At 40.3% G+C, this 25606-nt stretch overlaps 1 protein-coding gene across 2 annotated transcripts in view; it reads right to left on the bottom strand.

The window, feature by feature from the left end:
• LOC125450766 (E3 ubiquitin-protein ligase UHRF1-like) overlaps nt 1-11522 on the bottom strand; it is a 154063-nt gene extending 142541 nt beyond the window's left edge. The window contains exons 1-2 of one of the 2 annotated variants that reach the window (XM_048526898.2): nt 11385-11522; nt 10900-11062 (exon numbers count right to left, since the gene is read on the bottom strand). In XM_048526898.2, coding sequence (XP_048382855.1) covers nt 10900-11052 — 153 coding nt within the window. In that variant the 5' untranslated portion in view covers nt 11053-11062; nt 11385-11522. Of the gene's footprint in view, nt 1-10899; nt 11288-11384 lie in introns of those variants that run through there. The other variant, XM_059644531.1, reaches the window with a different exon arrangement.
• Between the last annotated feature and the right edge of the window lie 14084 nt (nt 11523-25606).

Here is a 25606-nt window from a genome sequence, read left to right as displayed (position 1 = left end):
AGCTCACCAGTTTTCAACCACTAGATGGTGTTTGTTCTCCCACAAGGCCTTCTGTCTATTTTTCACAGCAGGCTCATCTACACAGGCAAACATTAAAGCACTTCCTGCTCAAAAGTCTGCAACCATAATGATGGCATCAGTCTGGAAGCAGTTAATTGTCTGCAAGAAGACTGAAGGACTTCACAACTGAGAGATCGTGACACGTCTGTTACAGCCAATGGATAGGTGTATTGTGGCAGAGAGTCTACCTTTAAGCCAGGAGGCCCAAGTTCACGTTGCAAAAGCTCCAGAGGTGTGGAAAAACTTTCAAAAATGTCTTGCCACACAAAAAATCTTAACAGGCAAAATAGCTCAGTTGGAAGCGCATTAGACCAAAGATCTAAAAGGCTCTAGTTCAATCACGGGTTCGACTGAATAAGGGTGGCACGGTGGCTCGTGGTTAGCACTGCTATCTCATAGTGCCAGTGACCCAGGTTCGATTTCACCCTTGGGTGACTGTCTGTGTCAAGTTTGCATGTTCGGCCCATGTCTGCCAGGTGTTCTGGCTTCCCCCCACAGTCCAAAGATGTGTAGGTTGTGCGTGTTATTATGGGGAATACAGGGAAAGAGCAGGGGGATGGGTCAGCGTGGACTCGTTGGGCCGAAAGGCACGTTTCCACACTGTAGGGATTCTATTAAGTGCTTTCAGGAGACCCCTAGTTCAAGAACACCTGTTCCAGAAGTACACAATAACATCTCTGAACAGGCGGAGTAGAAAATCTACAGTGGTTTGTGGTGATGTGGTGGAGTCCCTGCCTTTGAGCCAGGAGGCCCGGGTTCAAGTTCCCCAAAAATGTGCAGGGTACTTGCAGTGCACTGTATTCCTGAGAAACCTGAAATGAGCTAATTAGCTCTCTACATTGATTTTTTTTTAAAAATAAGCATGCTGTTGTAGATACAATGGCTAATTTGTTGAATTTGATTTCCTTAAAAATGAGACCTTACTTAAATTCCTCTTCCAGACAGAAATGCCAAAAAAGCAACACATAGCAAAAGAGACAGGACATTTTACACCCGATACATTACTCTTAGAACTGTGTCATCACATAGGAAATAGGAGCATGTGTAGGCCTCTCAGCCCTTTGAGCCTGGCCAAACATTCAACTTGATCATGACTGATCTTCCACATGAATGTTATTTTCCCACACTACTTCTATATCGCTACTGTCTTTAAAACTTCGAACTCTGTCAACCTCACTCTACAATATACTCAAATGAGTGAACTTCCACAGCCCTTTGGGCTACAAAATTTCAAACATTCATCACTTTCCAAGCGAAGAATCTCCTCACCACAGATCTAAGAGGAGTTACCCTTGTTATACTGTCATACAATAGTAAACTGTAGGGCTCTACACTAAATATAGTAAAGGCCGCATTATCTGGATCCCAAACATCCAGAATTCTCAAAGGGGGACTTTACTGATTTTAACAATTTCAAGGGAATAATGAATCAGATGCTTTATTAAAGCTAGTTCAATACTGACCTTGTTGATAAACACAGAATCACCTTTTGAAGCCAGATATACCAGTATTCACGAGTAATCCTGGCCACTTGTTTTTAAAATGCATTCATTTTGTGGGAGCAAAAAGTCAAGTACTCCCAGCCACTAATATGTACTTCTCATGTAGCCAGCAGATTCAGCTAACCAGCAACCCCTATTCCCCATGCTTGCCAGATACTGGGGAACACTATAATCATTTTTCCAAAGTTAGTTGAATGCCAGAAAGATCTGAGAAGTCATCCTGTCCTTCTGGCAGTGAGACATTTTATATCCACCCAAGTAGGAAGCAGCAGCAGCAGCTTTGGCTCAACACCCCATTTAAAGGAATGGTAGGAGTCAACTTTGAGACTATACCAATATTAACTCTTGCAGATACCGAGCCATTATAAAGTCTGATTCACTCGGCCTGATAGTTTTTCTTTGTTTGATTCAAAGCGAACTTTAATAGTCACCACTAAAGATAGAATTCAGCGGAATGAAGATGGGTTGGTGATACTGGCAGGCACATCACAGATTCAAGTGAAGAGTGATACATTTTGGTCAGAAGGAAGAGGAGGAGTGGCAACGAACCAAATGATGCAATTTTAAAGGGGATGCAGGAACAAAAGGACCCAGGGTATGTGTATACAAGTCTTCGGAATAGTCAGAACAAGTTGTAAAGGCTTTTAAAAAAAAAATGTACACGGGGCCCTCTGTTTTACTAACACAGAGAGGTAGTACAAAAGTAAAAAGTTACACAAAACCTTTATAAAACAATTATTAGGTCTTTGCTGGAGAAGTGTTCAATTCTGGGCACCACACTTTTCGGAAGGAAGCCAAGGCCTTGGCAAGGATACAGAAGAGGTTTACCAGAATGGTACTGGGGATGAGACACCTTAATTATGACAAGAAACTGGACAGCCTAAGGCCGTTCCCTTTAAAACCAAGAAGATTAAGAGGAAATTTGATAGAAATGCTCAAAACCATGAAGACTTTTGATGAAACAAATAAGGAGGAATCGTTTCCAGTGGCAAAAGAAATCAGAGGACACCAAGTTAAAGCAGTTGGCAAAAGTACAAAGCACAACATGAGGAAATTGTTTTTTTTGCACAGTGAGTTGTTATGGCCTGGCAAACACTAGCCATAAGGATGGTGGAAGCAGATTCAATTGTGCATTTCAAAAAAGTGTATTGATCAACACTGTCAGGGAAGAAATTTACAAAGTTATAGGGGAAGAATAAGAGAATGGGTAAAATTGAATAGCTGTGTCAAACAGCACAGACAGATGTGATGGATCAAATGGCCTTATTCTGTGTCATATCATTGCCTGACTCTTAACTTTCACCAGAAAGACTGCAAATTAATGGAAGGTCTCATCAAAACATGTAGCATGTTTGTGTGTTGCACTCATTTCCAGAAGCAGTCATTTGAAATGGATCTGTGCAATGTGTCTTCAAAACAAAAATTTCTCCACCACTGACTTGACATACACATTCCTCCAAATCCCATTCTGCCTAGTACATCTGGAATTCATTTGAAACTACATCCCGGATGTGAAAGTGCAGTACCTGACTGAAACTGCTGCACCCAGTCCTTTGCCAAATGCTACAATATCATGAACAATGTCCATACATATAAAGTGCGTCATGAGCTATATTATAACCCATGACGCCTACATTGCTGCTGGCAGCTTGCAGGAGAAATATAAAAGCACATCTTCATTCAGAGAACATACTGAGTCAAAAAATGTTCAATAATTCCAGATACATTCACTATTTGTGCTTCTGCACCACTAGCTTTGCTTCCAGGCTTTCGCTGATAAACACTAACACAATGCAAAAAAACTACAAAGGTTCAACGTGTAAAGCAGTCGTAGGACTGCCACTTTACACAGTACAAGGAATAGACAACATTTTCCTTTCATTAACAACGGCTGACATTTTTTTCCCCTCTCTCCCTATCCGAACAGAACATTTTTCAACTATCACTATCCAAATAAACCTTCTTTGAAACAACAGTCTAAGACAACCTAATTGACATGAGTATGGCTAAAAGGGCTAACAGTCCCTGAACCATCAACTACTTTGGTTCAACGGTATTTGCAAATGTTAATCAACGTTTGAAGGATGAAGTTCTATAAAGGCCCTTCATGCAAAATACAAGTTACCATGGCAACTCTCAGAGCCAAATTTAAATGTTTGTTTGGTCAATCAAGTTCCTTTCTCCAAAATCATCTCATTCCCTCATTAGCAGCTGCTTGCTGTTTGATGCGGAAAACAAAACTAACCATTCATCAATTATTGCATTTGTTTTCAAGTTTAATCATTTTCAACTATCTTTTCTCCAACTGTTTTTCCCCTGAACATTGCATATGGTTCAAATGGTAGGAAGGGTTAAAAGGTGGGATCAGGTCAATATGGTGTAGTTGTGGCAGTCTGAGACAAATGGGAAACTGTTCAGCCTAAGACCACTCTAACTTCAGTCATCAAGCTCCAGACAACAAAAGACAGCTTCATGCCATACTCTGAGGCAGAGCTACAAATTATTATTGCTGTTTTCATGTAAGCGTATGGCAGAATGAGCAGTGAACATCAAGAAAAACAAAAGGTTGTCTAGCAGCCTGCTCCTGCCACACAACAGGTCCCCACCCTCCTGTATGCGTCAAAAACATGGACTATATACACCAAACACTTCAATTTCCTGCAGATTTATTACTAATACTGCCTTCACAAAGTCCTGCAATTCACTAGACGTATAAGTGCACCAACATGAGCATGATCTTTTAAGGTCTGCAACAAGGCAATAATGGATTGGTAGTTGCTGAGAGAGCTACTACAGTGATGACAATACCAGGTGATGGTTGCGGTATTATCACTAATGATCCAGGGAGTCTGCAAATATTCCATGGACCCAGATTCAAATTGTGCCATAGCAGATGGCAGAATCTAAATTCAATAAAAATCTGGAATTAAGAGCCTAATGACAACCATGAAACCATTGCTGCTTGCCAGGAAAACCATTTAGTTTGCTATTGGCTTTTAGAGAAAGAAGCTGCAGTCCTTATCTGGTCTGACATGTGACTTCAGACTCTTAATGTGGATGACTCATAATTGCCCTCTGGGCAACAAGGATGAACAATTACTGCTGGCTCAGCCATTGTGCCCACATCCACACAAGGAGTTAGAAAGAATTTATTTGTCTTTAACCGACAGGAGCAATACTTTGTTTAACAGAATATATTTTAAGGCAAAGGTGGATAGATTCTTGAAAGACCACTGGGGATATGCAAGAATGTAGAGTTCAAGTTACATAAGAACAGAATAAATAGGAGAAGGAGTAGGCCATTTGGCCCATTGAGCCTGTTCCACTATTCAATAAGATCATGACTCATCTTTTCATGGACTCAACTCCACTTACCCAACCATGCACCATACCCTCAACTCCTTTACTGTTGAAAAGTCTACCTGTCTTTGCCTTAAAAACATTCAACGAGGATGCCTCAACTGCTTCACTGGGCAACAGATCAACAACAGATTCACAACGCTTTGAATGAAGAAGTTCCTCTTCAACTCAGACCTAAATCTGCTCCTCCTTATTTTGAGGCTATGTCCCCTATTTCTAGTTAAACACAACCTCTGGATATCCTCTGAAAGACTCTCTCATCATCCATTACCAGATTGTCGATTGGATCAATTTGGAGGAGAGATTAACCGTGGGAGCTTTAAAGTGAGGCCTAGCACTTGCGGCTATGTTGTATCTTACAGACATTCTAAAGTGATTCAAAGTCAATGAAATATTTTGGAAGTACAGCTACTTTTGTAATCTACTGAAGCACAGCAGCAAGTCAGCACACAGTACAATCCCGTGAACAACATTAAAATCGATTGGATTTTTAAAAAAAATACTGTTGATTGAGGGAAACAAATAGGAGACTAGGAGAAATCTTAGGCATCTGGTAGTATCATGGGACCTTGCTTCTCTTTTCCTATTAGTGTCACAGAGTCTTTTTAGCCACTTGAGGACAAATGGAATCTTAGCTAACTATTTGATCTAACCACCAACAGTGCAGCACACTCTTAAGAACAATGCTAAAGAACTATCCCGGATCACGTTTATGAATCTACCTGGGTTGGAACCAGTCAATTCCACTGAGTCAATTTAAGAATTGAGGAGCAGAGACACTTTAAAAAGCAAGTACATTAAAGGCAGCAATTGTAACAAGAACCAGAATTTCCTGCACATTTCCAGTGACTATTGCGTTGTTGTTCATGTCTGCCGAGTTTCTGACATTCAGAAGAAATGTCATTGGCTGTAGAGCACATTGTGACATTCTGTGGGCATGAAAAGCACATTGTAGAAACAGCTACTTCATTTTCCTTCCCTTTATATTTCTTTTATGCTGACATGTTGGCAAACATGAATTTTCTTGACTATACCTCAAAAATAATGTATATATTCAATGTCACATTCTGTTGCTTATTTATAAGGCTTTGCTCAGCATTCAGAACAACAGGCAAAAGGCTAACTCACATGAGATTCCTACATTTATACCAGTGATGCACTACATGGATAAACTCCCAAAAATTCTCAGCATGTCAAGAAACTGATATCGGTAAAAATGGGATTTGCAGCAGTTGAATTACGTCATATTAAAACACAGCACTGCTGATTCCAGCACACCTGACTTTTCATACCATCCTCATGGTCCCATCCGATGCATGTTCAATCAGACAGTGATACTGAAGACTTTCCAAATGGATGTTTCTATTTTGCTCTTAATTATATGGAAGGAACAGAAGCAAAAACAAAAGACTCCGACAGCAAGCCATGATGACAGTTGCCCAGTGAAGCCACTGCTGCCCCTATTGGCCTAGGTTACATTTAGATTGATTCAGGCAAACTGCCTTCACAGGAAATTTTGCTGAAACCCAAAATGACATGGCTTAGAAACTGGCAAAAATTTCAAAACAATTTCTGTATTAATTGAGATTCAGGAAATTCCAAGCCAATAATCCAAGCACTCAAGTTTAGCAGCACAAAATGGACCTCTACTTCAATACCAAAGGGTATTTCAAAATTATCCAACATGGTAAGAAAGGAGCATTCTGACAGAGCTTAAAATCATTATTTCTAACAGCATTTAAAACCCCACAGTCTGATATCTGATCTGCTGAAACAATTTTAAAAATGCATGATTACTTGTAATAAAGGATTTATTCTTTAAATACCAGAAAATATAATTATTTCTCAAATAAAAGTGGCATCTATAGATACCAGTAGGATTATGACTTCAAATATCTTGAGGGTAAGTAACTTTTCAAATGACACTGATTAAAGATGGCAATAATATGCAGCCTTATCACATCTCAAAGCATTTCATGCACAGTAAATTTCTTGAGAAAGCAATGAGTTCAAGTTAGTAACCATGTAAAGACATTTGTCACAGAAGATTCTATTCAATGGCAACAAAACAAATTATTAATGAAATATTTTCTTTGACTAAAGCAGTCAAAAAAAGAATCTTGGCTAAGAATTTGTGTGACTAGATCACCAACATCCAAGACCAATTGGCCTGACTCTGCCTTCAGTCAGGGGTCAGAGCCATGCAACAGCTAAGTCACACTTAGACCCAATTCCATTTAGGACATTGATGCGTATGGAGTAATCCTGTGGAACCTTGCTCCAAATGGATTTCCCCAAGGGATGTGGGCATCACTGGGAAGGCCAGGATTTGTTGTCCAACTCTAATTGCCCTTGAACTGAGTAGCTTGTAGGTGATTTCTGAGGGCAGTTAAGAGCCAACCACATTGCTGTGCATCTGGTTTCAAATGCAGGCCACACCGGATAAGTATGGCAAACTACCTTCCTTAAAAGTCAGTGAACTAGACAAGTTATAATGATACCCTATGCTAGCTTCATTGATGCACTCATTTAGGACAGCTTTAAGTTCCAGATTTATTAATTGAATTTAAATTCTACCAGACACCGCAGTGATCTGAACCCAGATCAGGTGGATATTACCACTAGACCATAAAACACCTGCCTCATGACTGATTTCACTGAAATTTTCTCTCTATCCTTTTATGCATGCAGAGGTGTGCAACAAAACTTGAGGGTTTCTGGAATACTTGTTTTTAACGGCCTTGAAGTACAGTTTCACAAGACTGTTGACAGCAAGACATTGTATCCTCTACTTAGCTATCTAGAGGGTTACTCCAGCTGTACCTTGTGTGCTCCTCAGCTGTTGCCACCAAATGTTGAGAGCTTAGTAATTAAGAGGATTTTTTCCACTTATCTTTGTGATTTTTGTGGTTGTTCAAAACAACAGTATACAGATACAGAATTGTCAGGTAAATTGAGAGGAGATTGGAATAGGAGTTTGATAAAAAGTGCTGCCTGGTGCCATATTGTGGCATTACCTATGCTCAGGTGGCCTTTGACAGGGATCTTGTGCTTGAGATCTTCATTAATAACAAGCTACTACAGATTATAGTAGTCACTAACAAAACACATTCCAATTCAGCGAGAACATTTCCTTCTGGATTGTTCTAATCACATTTAATTGTTGCCTGATTGCTAATAAACAATGGGGAAACTCATGAGTCAGCTCACTTATCCGTTAAATGGGCCTAAGGATAATATTTGATCATATTTTGATGTGAAGTACCTATTGTACAGCATTTCTTAAAACTCATGCCTCATCTTGTACCACTTGAAAACAACTGAAGGCTGACCTAACATAAGTTTTAATACACGAAGTTTGTTAAGGTAGCTAAAGAGTAAGATGAAATAGAAGGAAATGCTGATAATGTTGGACAAACTGGAGGACTTGTGTGCGCAACATAAACAGTAGCATACATTAATTGGGCTGAATGGCCTGTTTTTGCACTGTAATTTCTATTAATACACCATTTCCTTCTAGTCTAACCTAGAACTTCCTGTTTACTGTTAAAACAGGGTGTCAATGTAAATTATAGTCAAGATTCCACAACACTGGTTCTAAAAAATTCTCGCAAACAGCCAATGACTTAAAATTGCAACAAGGCACTAGTACACTCCCATTCTCCATATATGGTGGAAAACAACACACTTATGAAGCAACTATTAAAAATCAGGCTCACACTCTCATCTGGTACAACATTACAATAATTTATCACCTCCAAGTATGCACATCAACAAAACTCAAACTGTAGTTTTTCACCAAGTTTCCATAAGTGCTTAACAACATCTCTGAGCAGGTTGATTAAAAATTATCTACACAGTAAGGTTGCTTGGAAGTCACTATATACTAGCATGAAACAATAGCATTTCATCATTGTTACCCAAGCAATAATGAAAATCTGGCTTCGTTTGACCTGTAGCAACCAAAGAGCAACTTTTAGGGATAATGGGAACCGCAGATGCTGGAGAATGGGTCGAGGCCCAAAATGTCAGCTTTTGTGCTCCTAAGATGCTGCTTGGCCTGCTGTGTTCATCCAGCTCCACACTTTGTTATCTCTGCAACTTTTAGTGACTGACCTCTGGAAAATGTGGTAACATCACAAAGCCCAAGGCTTGTTTTATTTTTTGACTGAAAAAGAATCTAGTTGCACTTACTAATGCTGCACTCTGATTCTACATCTTTGCATGTGACATCTACCTTGTCAAGCCCATGGCTCCTCTCTGTTAATTATGAGAGCAGAAAGCCAATGGAAACACGGTAGCTTGCAACAATTCAAATCATAGAACATCCTGTACTTCACTTTTAAAATTCCATAATTCCCACCAACAAACACTCCAATAAGAAAATGTAAATTGTGTTAAATTAAGAAGTACTTTGCTTAACTGAACATAAAATATTTATTTTTCTTCTCATATGACTTCTCGAAATCGTTTACACATTTGAATCCGGATGCAGAGAAATCAGTAGTTGTCGAACAGTATAAATGGTTGTACGTTAGGCTGTTTATGAATGAACACAAGTCACACATCTCTGACGCTATTTTCGCCACAAGTGCTCAGGATATGGAAAGATGCCTCTCTGCTCAGTAAAATACACGTGCTACTTGTAAGTGGCAGGAGAGATTTGTGAAAATTTCCGAAGTTTATCGTTTTATTTTAAAATGACAAAAATGAAAGAAAGAATTACAAAAGGTTGCCTTCACCCCAACAATCAAACGAGGGGCTCAGTACGCAACCGTTTCGAAAATAACACAAGTGAGATATTATAGACATCGAGTGAAGTTATATCTAAAATTAACCATAACCTCCCTTCCCGAGGAGACAGGAGAGAATGAGTGAGCTGCGGTACAGCACCGAGGGAGACACACACTCAACAAAGCCTTCACTGCGGAGCTGCTAGAGGGCGATCTATACAGGCCAGCTTCTCACCACCTCCACCATACCCCACCCCCTCTCTTCCCCCTCCAAACAAGGGGTGGGGGGGGTGAGGAAGAGAAGAAGGCGCACATTTAGTCCCTGCAACTCGTGTGATGCACATTTACAGGCCCTAAAACGGATTAACTCCTCAGTAAATCGAAGTAAATGGTACCGTGTATGCGTACACTGTAGCCGCATCCATCTGAATCCTCCTCCCCAAGTCAATTCGGGAACCTCTCTCAACTCACACAAACAGAAAACAACATTACAAAATTTTTTTAAAAATGCAACATTCTTAATTCTGGAAGAACCCACAATATAACGACCCTCGACCTCCCAAAAAAAAATCAACACAAAAGGCGGCGACCACCACCTTCCTCTCCATTCTACCCCACCCCCTTTTCCTTTCCCGCTTGGCCTCAGGGCCTGAGTTGAAACATGTTGAGCAAGCTAAGGATCCGCTGGCCTCCATGAACAAGCCTCTAATACCGATAGAGGCACAGACAACAAGAGAGAGCATTCCCACCGCCTTTCCCAAACCAATAAAACAAAAATTAGCGAACAAAACAAATAAGCCACCCAGCGGCCTGGCGGTGCGGATAAGTAGCAGTACCGTAAAGAAAATCCCCAAGAACACTGCACCTTGAAAAAAATACCAATTCTTCCTTCCCCAACAACAATTAGGTCAGACCAGAAATTAAGTGTCTTTTTTTTAAAAGTACGAGGTTTAAACAAAACAAAAAGCAGGAGGCACGATGAAACCATTAATTTGCATAATATGAGAAATTGGTTTTCCTTTTTCCCCACATCCTAAAGTGGACGCAGATACATTGCAAGAACCAAGCGGCGTCCAGTTCTGAACCCAATCTTTCTTCGAAACGAGGTGAATGGAGGGTTTAACATTCTCGTTTTAGTAAGGGGGCTACTTTGTAACAGGAAGCAGCAAGAAGCTACACTGAAGCCGATGGATTTCCCATTCTTGTATTTCACGCAGACTAGCTTACTTTATATATCATTTTACCTGTTTGCCTCTGTAAAACAAACGCTGGCATTCCGGGTCCACGTTGAATGTTTCTTGGATTTTTAATCTCAAACATTCAATTTTGGTCAACCTAGATAAATCGTCTACGCAGCGCGTTTGCTTGCCGTCGATAGTCCGGACTTGAATCCACATTTTCCTCTTTCTAACCAAAAGCAAAACAGTAAAATGAAATTAATAACATCAGCGCAGGTAACCGGCTGCAAGCGAACAAGGAGAAAGGGCCGGGTGAAACAATTTTTAAAAATTCAGGAATGGGATTTTATTTTAGGGGCAAGGGGGTAGAATAATTTCCACCAGCCCCTCTCCACTGAGAGTAGGAGCTCTGAGTCAAGTGTGTTGTTTACTGAACTAGGAGCAGACACACATGGGGTCACAGCGCTAGAAGCAAATCTCGCGAACATATGATAATTAATTCGAGGAGGATGTTTTTAAAAACCTTCAAAATTCAAAATCAGTCCATTCACCTTAGAAGCGTCCCTCTTTTAAAACATGCCAGAGCAATAATTATTTATTGTCACTAAAATCTTCAGACATTAATACCCTCCATTCTTCTGGGACATAAATTTGCTCCTTCGGTTTTCCGCTCCCGGACTGTCTTTCTCGTTTCGGATTACTGGTCTTTCTCGTTTTGGCGGGCTGCGGGAAAACTCAAAACTCCGCCTTATTTCCAGCTGTTTTTAAAGTTGGTTTTGTATGCCTGTTTGTTTGTTCTCGTTCGATTTTAATATGAATATTTCCAAAAGGTTGACTTGGATGAACTTCTTCCCTTCCCCTCTCTCTCCCATCCCACAACTTTGGATCCATACACCTCGGGATGGTCCAATATTACTTTTAAAATGATGTTTGAGATCTATCGTTGTATAAGGACAATCATTGAAACAAATTATTCTAATGAATCCAATGTCAGAGCAATCAGTCTAAATTTTTCTGTTTCTCAGACAATCCTTCTGGGCCAAGACAATTTTGTTCTACTGCAGGTTTGTAAGTCCTGTAGTGATTAAAATACTGCATCTGCACACTCTGCCAAGGTATGGGAGATGATGTTTGAGGAGATGGGTGGCTGCAATTCTTGGATTTCTGCTCTCTCCTGCAGTTTGCATTTAGCCTCTGACTGTATCTGTCGCAGATGCCCAAAATGTTACTTTTCCAGTTTTGGCCATTCTGGAAGCAACATTCCCACAAGTTGGTGAGGATGTTGCATTTCCTTCCACGATGTTTTGAGAAAGACTTTGAAGTGTTTTATCTGCCTTCCTGGTGACTTCTTGCTGTGACAACCCTTGAAGTAGAGAACTTGTGTCAATGGTATTTTACAAATAACTCCATCAAAAGAAAAGTCATTTTCACCTCAAAACCCTAACTGTTTTTCTCTCTCCATAGATGCTCCCAGACCTGACAAGTATTTACAGCACTTTATTTTTGTTTCAGATTTCTGGCATTTCATGACAGATTCTATTCCTATCTGCTACACGTTTGAACTGCGTGAAAATGCACATTAAATTTTCTTCATCCAACAACCTAAGACACCTTGTGCAGTATAAAGTGTCCCACTCTGCTACAGAAGAATGTTGAAGATGCAGCAGCAATTCAGAGGAGTAGGCATGGTAAAAACTTCTGAACAGAAGTTGATTGGTTTAAAAAGAGAATTCCAAAACCATGGGAAGTCCTTGTCAAAGCAATAGCACCACCCCCCTCCGCACCCTTGCAAACTTATGCCTATTACCTCAAAAGCACACTGATCCAACTCCGAGGGCCTGTTAGCTCTTTAACACCTTTTCAGGACTCATCTTCCCCTTTCTTAGGCCTTTGCTGCAAATTTGATTTGCACATTTACTGCTATTTGTATGCACTTTCCCCACTCTAGGATACTTTACATCTTCATGTGGGTGGCATGGTGGCTCAGTGGTTAACACTACTGCCTCACAGCACCAGGGACCCAAGTTTGATTCCGCCCTCAGGTGACTGTCTGTGTGGAGTTTGTATGTTCTCTCCATGTCTGCATGGGTTTCTTCTGGGTGCTCCAGTTTCCTCGCACGGTCCAAATATACGCAGGTTAGGTGGACTTGCCAAGGTAAATTGCCCTGTAGTGTCCAGGGATATGCAGGCTATGTGATTAGCCATGGAAAATGCAAGGTTACAGGAATAGGGTAGTGGGGTGGGTCTGGGTGCAATGATCTTCAGAGGTTTTGTGTGGACTTGATAGGCTGAATGGCTTGCTTCCACCCTGTAGGGATTCTAAGATTAACTTGATGTTGGCCCATTACCAGGGTCCTGTCAGTGCCTACCAGCAAAATGTCCACAATTTTCTATTAGAATCACTCTCCTTTACAGACATCCTAGAAGCTAGGTCACTCTTCTATGACCTGATTGCTGTATATTGACACCATAAACATCAGCCTTCATTGCTATGAGTCACACTGTTGCCCAATAATTTAGTTTTTGTCACATCTGAAATTAGCATAATTTATTTCTTGACACCATACTGAACCTTATTGGTAACAGCTTTCCAGTTGCACAAACATCCTTTAGGGTGGAATCCCTGCCAATTCCTATGCTTCCTGCTAATAAGCCAATTTTTGACTCAATTTGCCACTCTTCCATTTTGACCATTTTGCCATGTGAGACTCTCTCTAAAGCTCTCACAAAATCCACAAAAACCACATTCACCTCAACAACTCAAAATACTCCATTATGTTAGTCAAACATGACCTTCCCTTAATAAGGATATGTTGACTTTCCTTGATTAACCTATGACTTTCAAAGTGAGAATATATGCTGTCCATCAGAATTGATTTCAATGATTTTCACACAACTGAAATTAAGATAACTTTGCTATAATTCTAGGATTATGCTTCCTGTTCTTTTAAAGTATAAGTTACAGCATTGACAAGTTCTCCAATCTTCTAGTTAGTAATATAAACATCCGAACCTCTGCAATTTCCTCCTTCACTTCTTTGAACAAACTCTTACATATTTCATCAATAATTGATCAACTTCTGAAGATGTCAAATCCTTTAATACTTTCTCTCATAATGTTTCACCCATTCAATATTTTACACTCTTCTTCCTCAACTGGAACATCATAATCAGACCTAAAAATAAAACAAGGAACTTTGGAAGATGGCTATCTGACACACAAAAACAGAAATTACTGGAGAAAATCAGCAGGTCTTACTGCATTTGCAGAGAGAAAATGGAGTTGGCATTCGAGTCTAGTGACCCATCTTCATTTGTCTATACAGCAGATATAGTTCCAGTACACAGCAGAATTGATCTGCGTGCTTGTGAGGCTATGTGTGTTGTGATCTACGCCAAGCCTGTAATCATTGTATAGCCATGTTTTGTCTCTGCCTGATTGCCTCTGGCAAGAGAACATACATGTGAACATACGAATGAGAAGTAGGAGTAAGCCATTTTGGCTCTTCAAGCCTGTTCTTTCATTCAGTAAGATAATGGCTGATCTAACGGTGGCCTCAACTCCATATTCCTACATATCCCCGATAATCTTTGACTCGCTTGCCAATCAAGAACTAAGAATTGCAAAAAAAAGTTGTCTGTTGTAGGATCCTTTTGTTTTCATATAACATTGAAGAGGCAGGAACAGGATACTGATTGTGGAAGATCAGCCATGATCATAATGAATGGTGGTGCTGGCTCGAAGGGCCAAATGGCCTACTCCAGCACCTATTGTCTATTGAAGAAATTTTTTTTATCTTCTTCCTTCTACAGCTTCTTCAAATTTTGCTTTGTTAATTTATGTGAATCTGCTTATCAGTAAGCAATGTATCTCAAAAACTAAAGGATGCACTTCAACAAAATTTGGTACAAAGATATTCTTTGGCCAAAGGAAGAATTTGATGAGTTTTTGGTGAAAATGGGGATCCAGATATTGTTTTTTTTTAAAGAGTCCATTAACATCATAAGACAGATCAAATTAACATTTTTTAAATAATGTTTTGTATGGTCTCAGCCACTCTGGTGAAACTTGTCACAGCTGTCAAAAGGTGAGCAGGTTGTTAGAGCTGCTTGTTGAAGGTGAAATGGCTCAAAGCCTCCTCAGTGAAATGGAAACTCTTACTAAAAATATTTATTTCTCCAGTCTGTAGTTACAAAGCAACAATGGGGGAAAGCCTGAAGAAAGAATGATATAACAATAATAACATTGATTTATCAATGTGAAGGTATATGCTCTCCTGAGTGTCCTCTTCACTTGTTAAATTTATGTCATTGTGTGAATGTGCCAATTAGAGAGCCAACTTCACTTTGAAGGTTAATGTAAAGTCACTTGCAAATACTCTATCAGTATAACATCGCTATCCAATTTAAATGAAAACTCATCAGGATCAAGCTTGAGAAGTGTCTGTATGAGAATCATCTTATTGATGCAAGCCAACATGGCATTATGAGAGTGGGATCCTATCTAATGAGCCTATTTAACATAATTTCAGGTAATGATATTGAAGGTAAGCGTGAAAAAGGGCTTCAATGAGCTGACATATTGAGTTTATTTTTAAAAAAATATCCTTTGAGAGAACTGCATACTAAAAGGATGCTGTGCCAGTTGAAAATGAGAACTTATAATAAAACCTATACGTAGACAAGGAAATAAAATTAGGTACTTGTTAGGGAGGTGATTCACAATCAGGAAAAGTGCTGATTGGGAAGTCAGTGTGCTTTGTGTTCTTAACCTCCTGCTGTTTTAATTTGCATTGATGCCTTAGTTGCATAACCCAATGCAAACTAGCCAATTTTACAGCTGATGCTAAACTAGGTAGGACAATTGAAATGCAGGAACCTGCAAAAGTAATTAAATCCTAGGTGCAACTAGACAAATTAGTACTAGATAAAATTTAATACATGTAAGAAGAAGGTACTAATCATTAGCAGAGAATGCCATAAATATACTAGAGATGGTGTAAAAATGGCTAAAGTGATGCAAGAAGTGTTATAGATTTGATAGAAATGAATGTATAGACTCATACAGCGCCTTTCATGACTCAGGGTATCCCAAAGTGCTTTACAGCCAATTTAGTACTTATTGGAGTGTAGTCCCTGTTGTTATGATAGTCTCAATACTTAATCGATCAGAATTACTGTGGGGACACAATCAACAAGTCAAATAAAATGTTTTATTATACAATACACAGAGCCAGTCAGCTTTGTTTGTGTTGTAGCTGTACTAAAATGGCTTGACTAGAAATGTAGCTGGCTCTGGACCACAGTTCTGCAGGACTAATGTCAGAATATTGCCAAGGCCCATAACTTTTGTAATATCCAGTTCCCTCAGCTATTTCTTGACATCACTTGGAGTAAATCAAATTACCTGATACTGGGGACCTCAGGAGGAGCCTTAGAATCATAGAATTGTACAATACAAAAGAGGCTCTTTGGTCCATCAAGTCTGTACCACCAAAAAGTACTACTACCTATGCTAGTCCCACTTTACCACACTGAACCTATAGCCTTGAACAATATGACATTTCAAGTGCAAATCTAAGTACTTTTTAAAGGCTGTGAGGTTTCCTGTCACAAGTACCTTCGCAGGCACTGCTTTCTAGACCCTGCCTGAGTAACAAAGATTTCCTCCTGCCTTTCATTTTAATATTGTTATTTACCCTCAACTAAGTGGAACAGCAACATTCTCTTCATTCCATCTATGCCTGTCATAATCATATACATCTCTATCAAATTCCTCCTCAACCTATCTACTCCAAAGAAAACAACCCGGGCTTAAACAGCTTCTCTTCATAGCAGAAATGCTCCATTCCAGGCAACATCTTGGTGAATTTCCCTTCCACACAAACACACAAGCGCGTGCATGAATGTCTACCAACCCTTCCTTCTGGATGAAAACACTTCTGCCTTGTCCTTTACACTGATGTTGCTGTACTACCCTATCACTTATGATTGGGACATTTGAGGAACTTCCTCCTCTGATTAGTTGTTTATTTGGCCACTGCCATTCATGTTTGGAAGTTGTCAGACTGATGATTGCGGGACTGCTTAGGGCTGGAAGGGCATAAAATATGTCATGTGTGGGAAACTTTATTGTCACTGAAACCAACCTTTAGTATCCAAACTGGTTGAATCCTAAAAGACATAGCTGCCAGATTGAGCCCACAAAGAGAACCTATGTAAATAAATAAACCTATAAGAACACACCCTTACTAATCTACCAATTCACAGTAATATTAGCAATAGTGATCTGGAGACATACTCTCATATTCATGACAGTATCCTCCATTGCATTGTATGGCATTATGGTGGTGCTAAATGTTATGTTACATTCACGTTCAACAGCTCAAAACCTGGCGTCCATGTGGAATGGTTTTCCACCAGGTACGGCAGAATTGTATTCCTCCCTCCCTTTGTATCTCATTGCTTCACACATCTCTCATTATCTAGCTTCAGAAAGATAAAATAATGTGATTTTGATACAAAGAGCGTGTAGCAGAGCACATCCCTAGGATCACCCAAGCATACCTAAACCTTAGTTATCAACCTCCTGAAGTTGCAACATAGGATTACTTGCAAGCAGAACAGGAGAAACAGCTTCCAAAACAAAACCAAAGAACTGCAGATGCTAGAAATTGGAAACGAAAACAGAAATTGTGGGGAAAAAACTCAGCATATCTGGCAGTATCTGTGGAAAGAAAGCAAAGTTTACGTTCTGCATCGAGTGACGCTTTATCAGAAGTTTAATTTGGGGGCAGAGACAGCATGCTGCAGACATAGCTAAACGTCCTCATGATCAATGTATTAGGCCAAAGCTGTGCAGTCCGGCCTTGTCAAGAGGCAACTGATAGTGAAGAAACAACTAAGTAGAGGTGAAATTCAAGGAACATTCTCATTCTCAGCAATGGTAGAGTTCAACACATAAATGTAAATACAAGGCTGAAACAATCACAGGCACCATTTGCCTGAAATGTTTGATGATGATTCCTCTCAGCCACCTGCTGTCAATGGCCGAACATTGGATGTGTCAGCCTCCAGTCAATTCAATTTACGCCAAGAAATCACCTAGCAGTTTGGACACACTCCCTGCTGTGGAGACTGACATCATCCTGGCCATTAGCATGAACAACCCATGGTCCAGGACAAACTCCACTCTCGTCAATCTATTCCTGTACAACAGTTCTGTTGTTATGCCTGAGAGGGAAGGGGTGGATTGGTTAGAGGAAAGAAGAGGCAGGAGTCAGGTTTGTTTGGAAAGATGCAATTACACTTATGATGATTTGCCCTAGTAATACAGCTTCAACCCCTGCTGTAAGTGTCTTTGTGTGCCGTTTGTGTCAGCCATTGGATACTGTGGAGATTGTAATAGATCAGCCAAGTGGACCTCATAGAATACGAGTTCTCTGATTGGACCAGATTAACATCCCCAACCAGGGAGCCCTGGCTGACAAATATAAACAGGAGTGTCAGACATCCTCATAGACTGAGATTTTTCCACATATAGATAAAAGATGACTAGGTGACAGGCTACCAGCCTCTGTACAGGTGTTTCAGAGGCAATGAGAGCAAAGCATGCTCCTGAAGAAATTTGCTTGCAACAGTCATCTTTGAGTTGGGATAGGCATTTCTGGCATCTTGTCATTATTTGGGAAGCTTGACTTGTTCGATCCTGCTGAAGAGGACTGAGACCAGTATGTTGAAAGAATTTGCTTTTTTTTTGGGTGGGGGAAACTGCCTGTGAGACAGATGAAAAGCAATGAGTAGTTCTCCTCACAGCTTGTGGACCTGCAGCTTTGTCAGTTATTAGCAGACTGATTTTCTTCCAGGTACCAGACGCTAAAATCTTTCGAGAGATGATAGATTTAATCAAAAAAATGTTACAACCTCAAGCTTTTCTAATTCTACTTAAAATGCAGCAAGTGAACATGAGTTGCAAGGTATTCCAAATATAACTGGGCACCCTTGCCAAAATAACTGTGCTTGGGGAAGACCACTTGAGTGAAGGCAATTGCATAGTTTCATTCAGAACACACCCGTAACAGAGGGGCTTTAGGTCAGCCCACAGCAAAAAACCAAACCAAAGCCTTGCCTTGGCCAAACAGTTAAAATATTCTTAAGGACCCAGGCCAGCAAGAGCTGTTGTAATTGCTGCCAGTATGAGGACTTAAATTAGCAAAAGATTCCCATTAGACCAATATTAGTAAGAGAACTCATAGACCAGTAAGCAGGTATGTGCATAACCTGGAAAGACCACCTGCTTCTGGTTCAGCCAGATTGCTTAACACCATTCAAATCAGAGCCAATCAAAATAAGCTTCTGGTTAGATGGTCACCTGGTTCCAATGGAATTCCATCCAACAGGGCTGTTTCAGTGATCACAGAACCAGCCTTTAACAAAATTTGCTCTGGACCCCAAACCTTATGTTTACACAAGACCTTGGCTAGACTGAGAACCTATACCAGGGTAATCTTTACAGATTAGGTGTGCAACTTTGATGTCTTATGAGAAGCAGCTGGTTTAGTTACCACTGATTGAAGTAAAAGACTGGGGCCCAAGCTTAATGGGGCAGAATTGGTTGAGAAAGATTTACTTAGATTGGCTCAACATTTTTTGATTAGAAAATGGCTGCCTGAATGAAGTCCTAATTAAATACCAGGCAGTTTTTCAGGAAGGTCTAGGTGCTATCAAAGGAGACAAGGCCACCTTGCATGGTGAGCAGGAAGCAAATCCACAATTCTTCAAGACTTGCCCAGTGCTATTTGTCTACATTTGAAACTAAAGGCAGAAATCAAAAGGCTGGAAAGTGAAGGAATCATCAAACAAATCCAGGATGGAGCACCAGTTGTATCAATTGTGAAATCCAATGGGTCGGCTTGCTTTTTCTGTGGATTTTAAACAAACAGTAAACTACTTTTCACAGCTGGATAAATACCCAGTCCCTCACATAGAGGATATGTACGCAAAGCTGAGAGGAGGGCTGTCCTTCACATAGCTGGACATAAGCCATACATACTTGCAACTGAGACCAGATGAGGGTTCTCAGAAGTGTATGCTATGATTAATACCCATAAGGGTATTAATATGAGACTGTTACTTGCTAGTTTCATCAGCTTGTGCAATTTTTCAGCAAACGATGGAGAATGTTTTATAAAGTGAACCACAGGTCTCCATTTATCTAGATGCCATGCTAATAATAAGGAACACTAATAAATAGCTCTTATAACTTAGACATAGTTCTTAGATGTTTCTCCAGGTGAACATATGCCTTAGAAGGGAAAACTGTGTGTTCCAGATACTCCAAGTAACCTACTTGGGCTGCAGAGTTGACAAGTTGGAAGATAAAGAGTGGGCATTCAAAGGTTTTCCAATTACCACATCTGTACCAGAGCTTAGACCCTTCCTTGGGCTGGTGAATTATTACAGAAAATTCATACATAGCCTGGCTTCTACCCTGGCACCTTGGAAATAGTAGTGCTGCCAAGATGTAGCTATCATCCTCTAAGGTATTGGCACACTATGATCCCAAGCGAGACCTGATATTGACAATGTGATGCCTCCTGTACGGCATTGCAGTAGTATTAGTTCATTTGTGGAGAGCAATGTCCGATAGCGTATGCGTCTGGAACTTTGACTAATGTAGAGCATAAATACACCCAGATAGAGAAGGAAAGTTTAGCAGACATATTTGGAGTCAGGAAGTTCTAGTAATACCTTTACAGAGTAAATTTGTAATAATAATAGACTACAACCCCTGCTTGGTCTACTTAAAGAGTACTATGCAATGCCACCCATAGCTTCAAGCTGAATTCAACAGTGGGCTCTAATAATATGTGCATACAGTTGCAAGTTGAAACACCATCCAGGAGGCCAAGCAGCAAATGCCAATGCAATTAGCTGCCTCCCCTGGCAGATATACCACTAGTGGTACTGCCACAGGAAGAGCCTATAAAGGTGTTAAATTTTTAGGATACACACCCAGTCATAGCTGACAACATCAGACTTTGGATGACCTGGAGAAAACTGAAACCGCTGGTGGTAATGGGGGAGACTGAAGGACCCTCACAACCAGAATTGAAACCTTTTCGAACTCAGAGACATTAGATCACAGTGGAAGATGGACTATTATTATGGGGGCAGAGTGATTGTCCTGAGCAGGGATTGGCCCAGATACTGGTTGAATTCTGGCAGGGTTATCCAGAGGTTTCCTAAACGAAAATGTCGGTGTGACGTTATGTCTGGTGGTCAGGATTGGATGCAGACTCGCAGCATTGATGGAGCAGTGCCCAGAGTGCCAAAAAGGACAAGACTTAACACCAGCAGCTCCCCTACATTTATAGGAATGGCTGGGTGAACCCTGGACTCAGTTGCACTTTTACTATGCATGTCCTTTCATGGACTCAATATTCTCAGTCATTGTGAAAGCCCACTCAAAGTGCTTGGACGTGAACAGAGCTCATTCATCAAACATGGGGATGACACTGGAAAAACTGCGCACATTTTTTTGTAATACACAGACTCCCAGAAGTGTTGGTCACAGATAATGAGCCAACATTTACCAGCAGTGTGTGAGTATTTCCTAAAGTTGAAACATACTTGGCATACATGGACAGCTCTGTACCGCCCATCATCCATTGGTTTGGCAGAAATAGCAGTCCAAATTTTGAAGGTAGGCTTGAAGAAACAGCCTACAGCTTCACTAGATAACAAATTGCCCTGTTTCTATCTGATTATAGGACCACCTCACATGCACATACAGGGATAGCTCCAGCAGAGTTGCTAATGAGGAGAAGACTCTGTACCAGGTTAAGTCTGATCTTCCTGGACCTGTGGGTTGGGGTGAAACAGCATCGGGGTGCCAATTCCGGACACAAGACTCCATTGAGCGAGACAGACTGTTTACGTTAGGGGATGAAGTTTGGTGTAGGAGCCACAGGAATGACCCTGCATGGGTAAGAAGCAAGGTCAATGGCAGTGGTGTATAAAGTTTGGGTATGTGCGACTGACCTGAGCAAACATGTGGACCATATGAAAGCTCCAAACCAGGTGGGAGCAAAATGTGCTTAGGTCCTCAGTACAGTCAGAAAGGCTGGTGGAACCCATGGGCTTTCCATATCCATCAAGCTTTGAAGAGACCTCAGAATCTGAGATGGAAATGGCAGCTGTCACCGCCTTGATGTCTTTGCTGTCTGAAGAAGAGAATGATTTTCTTCCAAGACATTCCAGGGATAAGAGGCTAACTATTGTATGTTACTCACTGCCTGTACCTTCGGCAGAGTTGGAGAAATTTGACCCAGTGCTAAAATGCCCCAGGAGAAGCTACTAGTAAAAGAATCAGCCTAAGTCCTTGGACACAGAGGGGAAGGGATGTAGTGATTGTAACATGGTCAGCCAGGTGGATCTCATAAATATGAGTTCTCTGACTAAGGCTATCAATCTGGTCTAATCAGGGAGCCCTGGCTGACAGATAAAAACTAGAATGTCAGACATCCTGACACACTGAAAGCTGACTCTGAAGGAGCTGTACTGGTGTCAAAGACTTTCCATGAGTAAATTAAGAGTGACTTGGTAATGGGATACTGGCCTCTGTGGAGTTATTTCACACAAAACGCTTGAAACAGACCTCACTTAAATGGAACTACAGAGAGATGCATTTAGGAGGAGAAGATGGGTTTTCACAAATGTGAGCAGGTTTGGAAGGTAATAAGAGAGGATGGGGATCCTCAATTCATTTCTTTGCCTGTGGTTCTAGACCACCTTACCTTCGCCATCCAAACAGATACCCATTGTCTCTCCATCTGGCTGGGAGGGATTCACTGGTGGGTGAAAAAACAGGAAGTAGGTACGTGGATGGGAGAGCAGTGGGAGGAAGAGGTAGAGGTAGCACCAAAAGTGGAGTGTGGTTAGTGTGAGTAATGAATGACGTGTTGAAATTCCTGCAACTGTGGATGTGATAACATCATGATAAACAGGAAACAGATCAAGATAGGCAAAACCTTATGCAATTGATACACTAAAGAACCTAGATGACTATAAGATAGACACATCAATAACTTGTTTTAAGATTACCATGGACACTGTGCTCTGAGCCGCTAGCAAATAAATTGGATGCTGAGGCAGAAAACAAAATAAGAAATTAGTTGAGGCAAAACTAAACAATATAAAACTAATTAGAAAGCAAATCCCACTGAAGGTATTGGTATCAACTGATACACCAGAATATCAAAGTCACATATTCACATTGGAAGCAATGCAATCGTCATTTAAAAGGCACTGCAATCTTAGTACAGTACCAAAACAGACAAAGGGCAATTGCTCCCAGTAATTGCATCAACAGAAAACCTAGAAGAAAAACAATACGGATGTTCACATTGTTTTGGTCAATAGCAATAAAAAGACTCATAAAATCGTGGGAGTAACTCAGCAGGTCTAGCAGTGTCTTTGGAGAGATGCCAGGTTAACATTTTGAGTCCGGTGACCCTTCCTCAGAAGTTCAGCCCTGAAGAAGGGTCACTGGACTCAAAGCATTAACTCTGCTTTCTCTCCACAGACACTGCCAGACCTGCTAAGTTTCTTTAGCTATTTCTGTTTTTGTTTCATAGCTTCAGCGTCCACAGTGTTTTGTTTTATTCCAATGGAATGCATGAAAAGTCTGTTGAAGAATTGAGGAGTTGGTTCAGTAAGCAGACTGAAAATGCTGTCTAAAAGTGAAATAACTGGATTGTGTCAAAGGTTATGGGCAATAGTGGGCACTGGTGGAGAAAGTGGAGTTGGGTCCATAATCAGATTAACTACAATCTTATCAGCAGACTTGAAGTTGGCAAAAGTCCTATTCCCGTTCCTAATTTGAATGTCAGCATTATAAGTAATACTTTAAAAACTTCAATAAGAAGAATCAGTCAGGCACAAGAAGAAAGTGAAGTTTTAATAAGATAGCATAAGAGAAACAGGAAAACTGACGTTTCGAGTCAGGACCCTTCTTCAGTCACAACCTGAAACATCAGCTTTCCTGCTCCTCTAATGCTGCCTGGCCTGCTGTGTTCCTCCAGCTCCACGTTGTGTTATCTCTGACTCCAGCATCTGCAGTTCTTACTATCTCTGAGTAAATTTTTAATACTGGTTAGGGAGATTGATGTCTGGATCAGTTTGAACACTTCTATCACTGGAAGTTGCTATACCATATTATCAGAAACATCACAATCAAAATCAGAGCAACTCTGTACAGATGATATTTCTTAGCTTCAGTCAAGCTTTGATTATAGCTGTGACCGAAGTGGTTTTGGCTAGTATTTTGCTAGGAATTCCAAATCTGTACAACACAGAACATGCTGCTCTGTACCCAGATCATCATGTACACTTTATCAGTAGAAGTTATATAATGGTAACGTAGAAGTTTGACCAGTATGAAGACTGAAAAATCCCACATTAGAACATGTCACAACATAAATATGGCTACGTTTTGTGGTAAATACCCTTTAGCTGTTGTTTATTTGAATTGTAAAAATCCCAAATAGCACCCTTTTTTGAAAAGGAAAGGGATAAATACAGGTAACTATTAGTCAGTTAGCTTAAGGTCCCTCTTCGCAAGAGTGTTAGTGTGTTATAAAAAATGTAATAGCAGGGCATTTAGAAATACATAATATGATCAAACAGTGCCAGTATGGCTTTAAGGTTTTGGAGTAGATTTGCAAAACAACAAACCAGCTTGGCGAGCCAACCAACCTTAACAGTATGGCTTCCAAAAGAGGAAATCATTTCTGACACATCTGTCAGAATTATTTGAGGAAATAACAAGCAGTACAGATGAAGGAGAACCTGTGGACGTAATATATTTGGATTTCTAAAAGGTGTTTGATAAGATACCACATAGTGATCTCTTAATAAGATCAGAGCTGGTGGTGTTGGGATTATGTATTAGAATGGATAAAGGATTGGTTGACTTTATAGGGTAGGATTAGGAGGCTATTTTCAGGGTAGGAAACTGTAACTGGTGGAGTACCACAAGGCTCAGTGCTGGGCCCACAGTTATTTACAATATGTATTAATGACTTGGACGAGGGAAGTGAATGGACTATAGCCAAGCCTGTTAATGATGCAAAAATAGTTGGTAAGGGAATTGGTGAGGATGACACAAAAAGTCTGTAGATGGATATAAACAGCTTAAGTGAGTAGGCAAAAAAATTATCACATTAAATATCAAGTAGGAAAATGTGAAGTTTTATACTCTGATAGGAAACAAATGAGCTGAATATTATTTAAATCGAGAAAGACTACAGAAAACTGCAGAGTGATTTTGAGATCTTCATCCATATATCACAAGCAGCTAGCAAAAATGTTCTGCATCAGGAAGGCAAATGGAATGTCAGCTGTTATCTCAAAGGAAATGGACTTTAAAATAGGGAAGTCTTGTTAAAATTATACAAGACATTATTTAGACCATAGTTGGAATACTGTGAATAATTTTTGTTCTCGTTATATAAGAAAAGATATTTTGGCATTGGAGGCAGTCCAGAGAAGGTTGTCTAGGCTGATCCCAGGTATGGAGGGACTTTCTTAAGAGGAGAATTTGAGTAGGTTGGTACTGAACTTGTTGTGTTTAGAAGAATGAGAGGAGACCTGATTGAAACATAGGATTCTTAAGCGTTTGACAAGGTAGATGCTGAGAAGTCATTATTTTTTTGGGCATGTCTCAGACCAGTGCACGTCAACACAAGAGTAAAGTGTAACCCAGTTAGGA

The sequence above is a fragment of the Stegostoma tigrinum genome, chromosome 3 (genome assembly GCF_030684315.1).
Source record: "Stegostoma tigrinum isolate sSteTig4 chromosome 3, sSteTig4.hap1, whole genome shotgun sequence".
In the NCBI taxonomy this organism is placed as follows: Eukaryota; Metazoa; Chordata; class Chondrichthyes; order Orectolobiformes; family Stegostomatidae; genus Stegostoma; species Stegostoma tigrinum.
Note: the sequence above shows the minus strand (reverse complement) of the source record. Positions and strands in the feature narration are given on the sequence as shown.